We start from the raw sequence: 13,460 nt of genomic DNA on the forward strand, positions 1-13,460 counted from the left end.
CTGCAGATTTAATTTCACATCTTGGCTATGCTCTGACAAAGGAGAAGTTACTGAATTCAGCAACTACTTCTTGTCCCAAGCCAGGGATTAATTAATGCCCCTCCCAAAACTTGTACCTGTCCCAACCCACCTCCCAAACCCCAACCTTTCCCATTTTATTTCCCAACTAGACAACACTGTTGGCAAATCAAGACAGCATGAAACTTACATCAATAAAAACAAACAAAAAATAATAATAATGTGAAGTGTGCCAACGCATCAGGGGAACTATCCTATTCCAGGGTGAACTTCTCCAACTAGCAATTCTGCTCAGGAGTCAGCTGTACCTTTCACGGAGGGAAGAGTTTAAACATTTTGAGCATGCTCCATGGTGCGATTAGAAGTGCTGCAGAACCACAGGACAAGAGACTGAACACCTGAAATTTCCCCCTCCCCCACCCCCTCCCCAGGACTTCTTTTCAGGGACACGCCTGGTTATCCAGCCGAAGGTTCGTGCAGTAACGCTCAGGAAGTACAATCCGATGCTTGAGCACAAACGCCGAGGATCCAGTTGAGCACGGTGTAAGGCATGTGGACAAGAAGAGACGTCAGCAGAACGCAGCGGGATCAGCAGAACAGCATTGGTGATGGACGCTCCAGTTTGTCAGACTTTGACCCCACTTTGAATCCCCGATTCCTACCACAGACAATGAAATTCAGTTTCTATCGTAGCGTTTCTGAGGCTATTTATTTTTTTGGCCAAGTGTTAAAAGACCAACTCCTTTTTCTTTTTTTTGTTTCATTTTGATGTAAATGCAGAAACATTGGCGGAAGCTGTAGGAGAAGCAACGGAGCAGCAGGGATGTCTGGAGGTGATGGAAACTCTGCCCTCAACTTCAAGTGTCACTGCACTAAATTGGGAGATACTGAACGGGGAGTAAACTGTCCCAGCCACCAGCACTGTCACAGAATGTGTATTTTTAAAAAAATAAAACAGAACAAAAGGCAAACAGATTAATTCTGAACCCTTCTTTTCAGAAGCAGACCAGGTTAAAAAAAATTCCCACAAAATTAAAATGTTAGATTCTCCATCTAAAAAAAATAAGTTTATACATACGCGCTGAAAGTGACCACCACACAGGTCTGAACAGCACCTTACAGTACAGACTAAGACCTAAAGAGCTGATCTCACATTTGAAGTCTTTTTAATTATTAAAAAAAAGAAAAAAAAAAAAAAGGAAAAAAAAAAAGTGGCTATGGCTGGGATGACACAAAGGGGACACTTCAGAACACAAGGCAGAGGTGAAACTGGCAGCCTTGCTCGCCAGGCCATGGAAGCGGTGTAACGGGAAAGGGGCACTTCATGCACAAAAATGTATTTTACAAAATACATATCCCAAAAAAAGGAAAAAAAAAAAAAAGCCAACAAAACAACAACAAAAAAAATTCCCACCTTGCACTAAATTGCAGCACTCTTAACACTTGCTCTGCCACAGGCTGCTGCCCATGCCTTGTTTGATAGAGGAGGCATGTGAAAAAGGGGAAGGGGGGGAGGGAAATCCATGTTTCAGTCTATTTTGCAAAATTTCTCTCATAGGGATGTCTTCAGTCATCTGATGTCAGACACGGAGCTCTCAGAGTACGTCGTGGTCATGACAGGAGTGCCGTTGTTTGCCAAGCAACCTTGCCTCAAGGTTTCAAAATACGAGGCCTGCACTGGTTTATGATACTGCAGAACTTTAATGGCATCTTCTATCTTAAACCATTCCCTTTTCCTTCCTGCAGGTAAAAAGAAAACTCAGTAGATGGAACAAAATGGTGTTATTCTATGTTTAAACATTACTGTTGATTAGCACCTTCATTATTATCACGTGTACTAATGCTGCAAGAATCATTTCACTGTGTGTCAAAGCTCCAGTTCCAAAGACACTAGGAAGTTTTCTCTCAGGATTCTCTGATCTTGAGGGCCACCTACTCCAAACACCACACTGATGGCTCCTCTATCCCCACGACAGGTACCTGTTTAAGGCAGTACATCCACTGTCCAAACAAACCGGTCTTGCATTTCCTAATTTAAAAAAACACATTTATTTTGCTATTTCTGCAATTTCTATACAAGCCAGATCCTCATTTTAAGATAATCCACAACAACACACACCAACCAATTTCTATCAGTTTGCAAGTGAACCTCAGTTTTTGGTGGACAGCACTCATTTCTTACTCTTCCCATTAAAACTCTTCCATACACAGCCTGATATAAGTTAATTACAGGTGCTTACAATCCTATTGACAAACCTCATGCAGAACAACATGTTCATTTGCATTTAGGAATCCAATTTAAACACAAAGATTTCAAAAGATAATGAGGAATGATTAATCCACATTGTCCACATATACATTCTGCTAGTCTTAGAGAGGACTTCATGCTCTTTGCTTAATACCTTAAAGTGCAAGAATTAAATACAAACTTGTTGTAGAAGCAGCTGTACAGATGAATTGACTTCTCTTGGGCTGCAGAGGTTACAAAAGCATCAATTTAACCACCATTTTTTTTCCCCCAAGCAACCAAAGGACACACCACTGTAACTTTTCTCCATCACTGTCACGAGGATTCCAGCTCCTAGAGGGATGTGTTTTGTCTGCATCAAACCAGTTAACGCTTACCAATATTGACAGAGTCCTCCCAGTCTTCCAACACTTCTGTGACGATAAGTACGTAAACATATGTCCTGTGTTTCCTGTCCCGGTTCTAGAAGGGAAAGGGAATAAAATAAAGACAAAGCTATCAAAGGAGAAAAGGCAGGAGGGCATGTGGTGACTACAAGTTCCAAGTTGCCTCACTACGATGCTGCGGTACTTTATGTGCAGTTTCTCTCACGTTATAGCTTGTTCTTAGCTATTAAAAATTGTTGTGTTTTAAATGAGAGCTCTGAAAGTATTAATAGTATTAAAAAAGTCTAGTTCCTAAATAAAAATCCAGTTCCTAATCTGTAAGGTAGTAAGTGGTGGATGGATATGCTTATAAATCAGTTCCTCAGCTGGAAAAAAAACCCACAAAAGATATTTTTATCTATTTCACACAATTCATAGAATCATAGAATGGTTTGGGTTGGGAGGGACCTTAAAGCTCATCCAGTCCCAACCCCCCTGCCAGCAGCAGGGACACCTTCCACTAGATCAGGTTGCTCAAAGCCTCATCCAACCTGGCCGAGAACACTTCCAGGGAGGAGCAGCCACAGCTTCTCTGGCCAACCTGGGACACTGTCTCACCACCCTCACAGTGAAGAGCTTCTTCCTAATATCTAATCTAAACCTCCCCTCTTTCAGTTTAAACCCATTTCCCCTTGTTTTGTCATTAATTGCCCTTATGAAAAGACCTTCCCCAGCTTTCTTGTAGGCCCCCTTTAGGTATATCAATTCTGAAACAGTCAGTGAACAAACAACTGTAGAGAGCTGTGTCTGGTACCTGCTGACTACGCACCTCACTAGCACTCGTCAGGTGTTACCACACTACTAATAGGAGCACACGTTGCAGAAGCCAGTTTGGCAAGGGGTGATGGCAGGTGCTAAAGAACAAAGAAGAGTCTCTGCTCCCCAGCTGGTGGGTGGCATTTTTTGGCAACAAGAAAGGTATGAAGGCACTGAGAATATTCACTGTTAGATTGGCTTATTATCACTCATGATTTCAGCTGCACTGGAAACTGCAGATGATCAATATCACAGAAAAGATCAGCATGCATTTTTATTTGAATGGGGTGTTTTAAGTTTTCCTTCAAACAAGTTATCTCGTTTACTTCCCAACAAGCTAGGAAGTAATTTTTATTCCAAGACAATTTTTTTGCATCAAAATGTCACAGACTCCACATCCAAAACTTACCTCAAAAATTCCCACTAATCTTCCTAACGTCCCTTTCACTCCAGCCTGTGAAAAGTTCAAAGAGAAAAAAAAACAACCATGCTTTAACAACAGGTCAGTACACACTTCCTTTGTTTGTTTGTTGTGCAGAAGCAGTTCCCTTAGAACAAAAGCAAACGCTGTAAAATTCTGTTAATCTGAAAACAACATGATCACAAGAAAAATGACACAAATATATCAGGAGCTCTAACCACTCCCAGGAATTTTTTAATGCTTTTTCTATATTGAAACCATTTTAGATTCAATCTGGAGGAAAAAAAATAATGATTTGATCAGTTAATAATTACATATAAATATAGCCTGAATGACCAGAATCTCCTCTAAAGGTTATTATAGTCAAAGCATGGATAAAATTTGCTTTGGAGTTTAGCAGTTTTACCTCTTTAACATCATAGTTTAAGAAAATAACTCTGAAGTCATCCACTTAAACCATCAAAGCAACATGACAGCTCCCAAGTATTTCAGGGATGTCCTGCACACATTTGAAACAAGCTAACAGACACAAAAAATACTTCCAATGTTGTAAAGTGGCCTCTGCAACAGGAGCAAGACTTCTGCTGATATAACACTAAATGCAGATGTGCATTGAAAGATTTTGAATCAAGCACAGACACAAATCAAGAGAAGGTCTAAGCAAGAGTTTTGTCTTTATTTACATACTCCTGAGGATTTACCCACTTTATCTCATTTGCTGTCACTCTTCATACATCCACTCACCGCTGTGGTTCGCCTTCTCCAAGTGCTGCTTCTCACCTCTGCTCTCTGGAGCTCGCTCACGCATCAATGCAAAACATCATCCCACTCTCCTGCCCCCAGAACCCCCTCCCCTTTTTTTTTCCCCTCCCCCAATAATTTACATTCCCTTCTTTTTATGACTGCAAATGGTTGGAACTCAAGTGCTACAGACAAGATGAGATTTTGCTCCATGACTTAATTGGTTTTAAACAACACATACAATCTGGCACCATAACCCAACCGCGTTTGGAAGGTAAATTCAGCTGCTGTCTCTGGCAGCTGGAACACATCCTAAACAGTTCAGGACAATAGTGCTTCTGCTCTTGCAGACAAGATATATAGACCTGATTATGTCAGGCTTGAGGGTTTTTTGGGTTTTTTAAAAAAAAAGATGTTGGGGTGAGGGCAACTAAATATTAATGAGACAAATTCTCTGTCCTGAGCAGCTGAGATACACCAGCTTGTGCAGCTACTAAGCAGTTTGCTGTACACTCATATGCTTTTAGAAAGGATGAACTTTTATTAATTAAAAGATTTTACTGGATAACTTCCCAGTGTATTAAATGAACACACAGAGATATCAAACACCACAGCCAGAGCACACCTCACTATTGCTTCTAGCAATAGCCGATGGTAGAACTGCCCCAAGAGAAAAGGATTTGTAGCTCTCCCTACTACAAGCATTCAGAAAAATCAATAATTCTTTCTGTAACCTGCTCCCTGACCTCGACTTCTAGGAAGGAGCTTTTCAATTGAATCTTTTCTGTTGTTTTTGGATGCCAAATTTATTGTCTCATCAGTATTTCTGACATTCTGCTCAGCCTATAGGTGCACCACTGACTATTAACCGCGAGGCTATTTCTGGAGTCAAATAGCAATTCCATGAAGGTCAATGTACGCGTGTGTGCGCACACCAGTGTGCCCGGGACAGATAACTGGTTTTGACCTTTGCAGATGAGTGATTTTACCTCATCTGCAAAACTGTTGCTGCTAACCTGGACTAATCTCTCTCAGAAGTGAACTGGAAGGCAAATATTTCAAATTAATTTCATTCAAAGAACTCCTTCAGCAGCCTCAAATGGTGGGCTGCTTTTTTTTTTGATAAGCAACCATATCAACGAGCCACCAAAAACAAAGAGGACTTCACAACATACATACATTAAAAGGTGAAGTGTAATCAAATGCTTCAGGAAAATTATCATCTTAAGCCAATTTTCTTCACTTGTTCCTGGAGAATTTCTTCTCTACTCTTCTTACTTACCCGCAGAGGCACTGAATCAAAAGCCAGGCATGTTGTTGTGATGGTTTAATGAACTCTCAGGCCTGACTAGAAACAAATTTATCTCCAGATAACTAGTTAGCCTGGAAACTAAGCATGAGTACTGCACAACCAGTCTCCCAAGCAGTTTATGCCCAGCTCTAAAACTGTGCTTGAAGTAATTCAGGCAGGTGAGGGGCCCTTCCTTCTGTTCTGGTTAAACAGAGAAGCGACAGAAATAACACCCTGCCTGCAAACTAACATCACCCTTATCCATTCTGCCTTGTCTTTATTCACCCAAAAAGGCACAAGAAGTGGTGCCAAGACAAACACGTGCTGTAGGAAAATCGTGTTGAATTATCATCAGACAGCTCAAAAAAAGTGTTAAGGTTTTCTTCATGTATGAATTTATCACACCTAGTAGTAAATGGTGACATAAATTAATGGTTTGATTCAAACAAATATTGGGCTCTGATATAAAGAGTCCTTAACAAAGACTGCGTAGTACAGCAACCATCATATCCTGGATACCAATGGCTCTCTCATCCTGTTGTACTGGGTATACTGGATTTTAAAGACAACACGTAGGACATTTAAAAAAAAAAATAATAAAGTGCTTAATTCACACACAAATACAAAAGTTTCAGTCTTTGTACAATCACAAATTTTGTTTAATGGAACAAACGATCGTGGAAGTGGAATTCACAGTTTCACACAAGTTTCTAACATAAAAGTTGCCCAAGACATCGGAAAATAATTTATAGCTGTTATCACTAACAAAGCAAGCTAGATAATGAGCAACAAAACTGCCAGGCTTCTTTTTGGGCAAGCTCCATACCTCCTGCTTTCCTAGAGCCAACCCCTCAGCACCTTCCCGACTCATCTTCACTGCAGAACAATGAACATTTTCTTGGAAAGTTAAAAGCAGAGTCACAGGCTCATCCAGGACTGAGGCTGGATTTAAATCTTAATTTGTACCAGATGACTCAGGAATTTTCTCCTCAGTAGCAAATGAACTGAGAATCCTCTGCCCTCATGGGTCACAACAGTAAGTGTCTGGCAGAGACAGCACAATTTATGTGGGCACACGTTTCCCCACCAAGCTTTAGAAGTGCTGCACACAGAGCTCGTCCTGCAATCCTCAAAACTCACACATGTCCTAGGAGGATGCTATTGCACCTACCAACAAGGGGTAGGAGAGCACCAGCACCAACTGTTCCACCTGCAGGTGTGAAAATAAAGCACATCAATCAAGTGACAGCATTCCCCAGGAAAAGACACGCTCAGGTATAGAAGAGGACAGACAGAGTTTGCAAAATGAGCTTCATTTTCACTGCTCTGCAGATCCAAATCAGTTTCTAATGTCCAAGGGAGTCAAGATCCAAGTCAGTTTCTAATGTCCAAGGGAGTCCTCACCGGAGGAAACGCTAGATCTGGCAAGAGTGCATCGATCTCACAGCAACAGCCACAGCTGCCCCAAAACAGCACACGACTTCAAACCGCTGCCGCATGGCCAGAGGGGTGGGGTGGGTGTTCAGGACAAGGAACAAAAATCTGGAGGAAATGAAGCTTTACTAGTTCTGCTGCTCATGGAACAACTTGTTTTAATAAAGAAAAATTACTGAAGACATCCAAGAACAGCAGGTTCAGGTTTCAAAGCTGAAAATAAGTTGGGGTCAGATGCAAAAAGCAGCCTGCAGCAACACCATCTGTTCCTAGGGACAGCTTTTATTTCCTTCCATCTGAGCTAAGGAAAATGTGGGTTGTAATTTCAGCTATTTTACTTTACTCTATTAGGCTCAAAGCCTGCATCTACTACAGATTACTGCTGGGCAAGAGGACTGCGGTAAAACACCCAGATCTTTGCTCTAATACTTGCAGGACTAAAGGTAGTAAATCACACCCATAAAGACTGCTAGCTTAGACAAGTTCTAAAGATACCAATTCCAGACCTGCTAGGCAAATTTTTTTTTGCTGTCTCTACTGCGTCTCAGAGAGGGTTAGACTCACTCATCTAATTCTTTACTGTATTACAATCAATATTTGCTTTTACATTTGTGAAATATAAATTAATTACCGTGACAGAGTGAAGAACTTCAAGAGATTGCACTGATTTTTATGAAGTTTGAGTAAAGAGGGCAACAGACAGTAGTGGACTTGGGCCACTATTCACAGTGAATAAAAGTAAACTGAGGAAGAGTGCAACATCATCATCCCCATCACTCATCCATGGGCCTTGCAATACAGTCTTCCTATTTTAGCTCTGAAAGATAGCAATATTCATATTCTAAATCAGAAAGGTTTATTTATAAATTATGTTTAAGAGGGGAAAAGAAATTAAAAAAAAAAGAGGTCTAGCAACCAGATCAAAGAATTATCACAATAGACTGTTTTTGATATTGGCATCAATTACCTATTTGATCACAACTTCTCTGGCTTTTGATTCCCATGAAGAAAGCACGACTGACGCTCCTGTAATTTTATAGAACTTGACATTTACTAAGTATTTAAAGGTCAGGATGTGAAAGATGCTCTAAGTGCAAAATGAAATGCCTTTGGGTTGAACAGATGAGCAGGGAGGCTTTTTTCAAAGACACTCTATAATAAGTTTAATTTAAGGCATCTATTTCTAAAACATGTTCTTCACCAGTTGCTCACACCAATAAAAAAAATCCTTATTCTTAACACAAAATTAATTTGGGGGAGAGAATGCAACAGTAAAAATATTCAAGAATGAAGAACCAAAAAAATGTACCACATTGGCACTAATGACTGCTCTAAAAGGGGACATCATGTTTCTAGGTGAACCTTAGAACATACCTGGAGTTTACAGCTGTAGAAGACTGACTACATCATTTTTCAACAAGATGTCAGAAATAAGTGGGTTTATTCCCAAAAGGTTGCTCTCATTCAGAGCCAGCCTGTTTGTCTCCTGCCACTTTGCCTAGAAACAATGCCCAAGAACTCAAGTCACTTCAAATTTTATGCAGACAACGGCAAGCGTGACAAGTGTTGGTACCTGTCTACTTTAATACTTCTGCTGGTGCAGATTAATATAGATAAGGACTATCTCAAACTAGGACAAGGACTTCTAACTCAAACTGGGACAGAGGGATCACAGGTTCACTCAGAATCAGCATTTCATTATCAGAAGAATATTCTAAAATTTTGAAAATCAGAAAGAGGGAAAAGTCAGATTTCTTTAGATGACAATTATTCCAGCAGTCACATGGATAAACTCAAAGAGATATGTAGTGAAATTAAAACAGTGAATGCAGAAGTTAAAAAAATCTCAGTTTAGGGAAGCATATTTTAAAAAGGTAATGCATACCATGCAAAAAAAGAATGAAATGAGAAAAAACAGCCTATTGTCATCTTTGAAGACCACAAGCAACTGAAAGGGTAATGAGTCCTTCCAGCTCTTCCAACTGTCTCCTATTAAAACGGAAAAGGCGTGCCAAAGTCAGTGAAAGAAAGCCCACAAATTTCTTCCACAGCTTCGACCAGCAAGCAAAGTACCTTCTTTTAGGATAAAAATTGCTTCGTGTTCAGCAACATGGAGCAAAGTGGATTTTCCCTCTGCCAACACAAGCAGCAGACTCCACCTGCTCAGGTAACCTCTTGTTTCCTGGTGAGTGACGGACATGCCTGTCCTGGGAGAGGAGCAAAGGCATCAAACCTACTCAGAAATCAGTGTCAGCTACAACCTACCTGAAAACCCCTAGATTCACAGGAAAACATGAAGAAGGATTACCAGCCAGTGTGAATATCAGTTGCCCAGTAAGCACATCTCCTAAAATACCAAATCAATAGCACAAGCTGGGAAACTGGGTGCACTCGAGGCCTTTCCAGCATTACACAGAATCCCAGACTGGTTTGGGTTGGAAGGACCTTAAAGCTCATCCAGTCCCAACCCCCCTGCCATCAGCAGGGACACCTTCCACTAGACCAGGTTGCTCAAAGCCTCATCCAGCCTGGCCTTCAACACTTCCAGGGAGGGGGCATCCACAACTTCCTTGGGCAACCTAAACAACAACAACAACCTCGGGCAACCTACAGCTGTGACAGAACAAACGTTCCCCTCCCGCACACACATTCCCCAGCAACATTTTACAGCAAACAGCTCGCTGAGCTGCAGACAGTTGATGTACTTTATAATTTTTGTGTGTAGATCATAAGCAGCATACTGGAAGACAAACCTATCTGAGGAAGGAATAGAATCATAGAATGTTTTTGATTGGAAGGGACCTTAAAGCTCATCCAGTCCCACCCCCCCTGCCAGCAGCAGGGACACCTTCCACTAGACCAGGTTGCTCAAAGCCTCATCCAACCTGGCCTTCAACACTTCCAGGGAGGAGCAGCCACAGCTTCTCTGGGCAACCTGTTCCAGTGTCTGACCACCCTCACAGTGAAAAACTTCTTCCTAATATCTAATCTAAACCTCCCCTCTTTCAGCTTAAACCCATTTCCCCTTGTTTTGTCATTAGTTGCCCTTATGAAAAGTCCTTCCCCAGCTTTCTTGTAGCCCCTTCAGGTACTGGGAGGCCGCTATAAGATCTCCCCGGAGCCTTCTCTTCTCCAGGCTGAACAGCCCCAACTCTCTCAGCCTGTCCTCACAGCAGAGCTGCTCCAGCCCTCACATCATCCTGGTGGCCCTTCTCTGGACTTGTTCTAACTGGTCCATGTCTTTCTTATGTTGGGGTCCTTGCACACCTAGAAGCTGGACTGTGTTTTCCAGCCGTGTCAGCTAACCTCATCGTTGGCTGTAGAAACGCTCGAGTAATTTTATACACACGACAGGCTGTTCTTCTGCAGATGTCTTTCAGGAAAGCCTTTATGGTAACAGCATCTGAGAGCTCCATTTCACGTTCACATCACACACTACTAGGTGTTGTAGAGGTTAGCTGCTTTCCCAGCTCCTGATGTTTACTGTTTGTGGAGTGGCATTCAAGCAGATAGGTGCTTCGCTGGGAATGACTCAACCCTGCCAGGCTGCCACAGTTTGAATTACATTCTCATTCGGCACCGGTCCACGTGAGCGAGGGAACACCAGCTGAGCGAGAGGGGATTATCTCAGCCAGCCCAAACCAGTTTCTTCCCTGCAAACTGAGCCCATGCCAAGGCTTCCTTTCAGCCACCAAGCTGTCATGGAAAGAGAGCAACTCTTCCAAGGCACTGTGCTGCCCGAGGAAGGGAGGGTTGATATAGATTTATTTTAAGAATTTGAAAGGTGAAGCCGTGCATCTCCTGAATGAACCTTTGACTTCTGTATCAAATAACTTAATTCTTAATAAAGATTGGGTTGTAAAGCAGCAGTCTGCAGCTAAAAATATGTTCTATTGTTCTGGTTAAACTCACTTTGGCTTGTAATGTGTTTGAAAGATTGCCGAGTTACTAAAAAAGCAGGAGCTGTGTTACAAGCTGGAAACAAAATTTGCAAGCAGTAGTCCAGAGTACTAGAGAGATCTAAAAGACATTTAAGAAAATAAACTTTGACAGTATAATCTTTCATATCTTTCTGATAAACTGCTAGATTATAAAAACATCCAAAGAAAAAACACACAACTCGGGAACTGTCACATTAGATTAGTCCAGAGGCCCAAATATTCAGCATTTTGTTAGACAGCAGCAGGTACTTCCAAAAACTTCAGAGAAAAACCTTCACATACCAGACAATTAAATAAAGCAACTACTGGAGAAGGTTCCTCCCAAGTCCCATCAATTAGCTCTCGATTTCTGTTCTGCAGCACTAAGATTTATAACCCTCTTGAAAGTATTTCTGATCCTGCTTTACATAACTGGGAACCTACTTGGTCATCCATATATAATCATTGAATTATGTCTGAATCCAATCCAAGCATCTCTCTGATTCAATAATACCCAGAAGTGAATTCTAAAAGACATGTTTTACATACAAGGTAGTCAACTGCCATTTGCTGGCTTTAAATTCCTTATGAAAAATAAAATTGTTCTTCCAGCTTTAAGAGAAAAATATACCTTCTCCATACAGATCATCAACCTGTTTGATCTGCTGTTGAATCCCCTTTCTGAAATGGCTTCAAGTGAAAAGGAAAAAAAACCCAAAACAAAACAGGAACACATTAGGAATTGTTGCTTTTAACTCTTCAGATCAATTTCTCCCATTCACATAAAACTTGAAATATATGTTAGATCAAAACACACTGAGGTCCCTGTATTTAGAGGGTCTTTAGTGTCTCATAAGGTCTGATTTCTACATTCTACCCAAGCATTTTGCTCCACAAAAGCTCAGCTATTTTTTTAAGTCCTCTTAAGAAACTGTTCTTCATACAGAGAAGACAAAATGGTATCATTATATGTATTGAAATGACTATATAGCTTAATTTTATCTATCTGCAGTTAAAGGTATCAGGTGAGGAAAAGTTCATTGTGCCTGAGAGCCTTAATTACATTCCTACGCTATCTTTATTTCAGCCTCCGGTTTCCCTCCCACGTATCATGTGGATATCACCAGTGACTCTCTATTCCTCTTCACCTGAAGGAAAACAAGCGAGAGTGATAAAAACAAATTCCCCAAAACCTTGGCTAATAATCAGCAACAAAACTCCAGCAGCTCCCGTTCTTGTCACTCACCTCTTCACAGACTTCTCGCACAGCGGCCACGTTGGGCTCCTCCTCGGGCTCCATGCCACCCCCGGGGACAATCCATCGGTCAGGATGACGACTACTGCTAACCAGCAGCACCTGTGGAGAGCAGAGCACAGCTGATGGATCACCTCCAGGCAATGCTCCTGTGGAGAGCAGAGCACAGCTGATGGATCACCTCCAGGCAATGCTTCTTTTCAGTGCCCAGCTGAAGAGGAGAAGTTGGCTTTGCATCTCTCACACCTCCAAACACAACCAAGTCCTTGAAAATCATCCACTTTTCCCAAGACAATTTCCTTAGCCTCTTTCAGGCAGCTGTGCAAACGGCATGATCAGTGACACCACGGCACTCCAACAGTCCAAATTATTTCAGCCATCACCTTCTTCACTGTGAGGGTGGTGAGACACTGGCCCAGGTTGCCCAGAGAAGCTGTGGCTGCTCCTCCCTGGAAGTGTTCTCGGCCAGGCTGGATGAGGCTTTGAGCAACCTGGTCTAGTGGAAGGTGTCCCTGCTGCTGGCAGGGGGGTTGGGACTGGATGAGCTTTAAGGTCCCTTCCAACCCAAACCATTCTATGATTCTATGATTTTTATTTTAGACAATGTTAATTGATAAGATATAAGTAAAATATAAGCCCAAATTAAACCCCTTTAAAACCCTATCAAAAGGCTGCAAAGGCAAACAGAGTTTTTTGAATCAGGAAAAGGATTCAACCATGTTCATCCATTTTCACAGGAGTAATTTTTCACAAGCATACTTTGTGGCACTTTTTTTTTGGAAACACATTTTATTTCAGTGTAATAGTGCTCTCTACAAGTTCAGATTTTGTCATTTTCTAGATACAAAAAAGCTAATTAACAATCTCAACTGCCTAAAAATTTTCTCGAGACACTGCGCTTATGAAATCTACTTGCAATACACCCAAGAGCAGAGATGGAAACTAAACCCA

At 41.5% G+C, this 13,460-nt stretch overlaps 1 protein-coding gene across 1 annotated transcript; it reads right to left on the reverse strand.

Moving 5' to 3' along the window:
- Positions 1 to 1,419: 1,419 nt before the first annotated feature.
- LOC104521518 (diphosphoinositol polyphosphate phosphohydrolase 1) lies at positions 1,420 to 12,607 on the reverse strand. The gene is made up of 4 exons (XM_010163546.2): positions 12,501 to 12,607; positions 3,857 to 3,901; positions 2,644 to 2,728; positions 1,420 to 1,758 (listed from the first exon to the last, which is right to left on the reverse strand). The coding sequence occupies exons 1-4, from the start codon at positions 12,552 to 12,554 to the stop codon at positions 1,589 to 1,591; spliced, it is 354 nt and encodes a 117-aa protein (XP_010161848.1). The 5' UTR covers positions 12,555 to 12,607; the 3' UTR covers positions 1,420 to 1,588.
- Between the last annotated feature and the right edge of the window lie 853 nt (positions 12,608 to 13,460).

The sequence above is a fragment of the Antrostomus carolinensis genome, unplaced genomic scaffold, assembly GCF_000700745.2.
Source record: "Antrostomus carolinensis isolate BGI_N321 unplaced genomic scaffold, ASM70074v2 scaffold13232, whole genome shotgun sequence".
NCBI classification, from domain to species: Eukaryota; Metazoa; Chordata; class Aves; order Caprimulgiformes; family Caprimulgidae; genus Antrostomus; species Antrostomus carolinensis.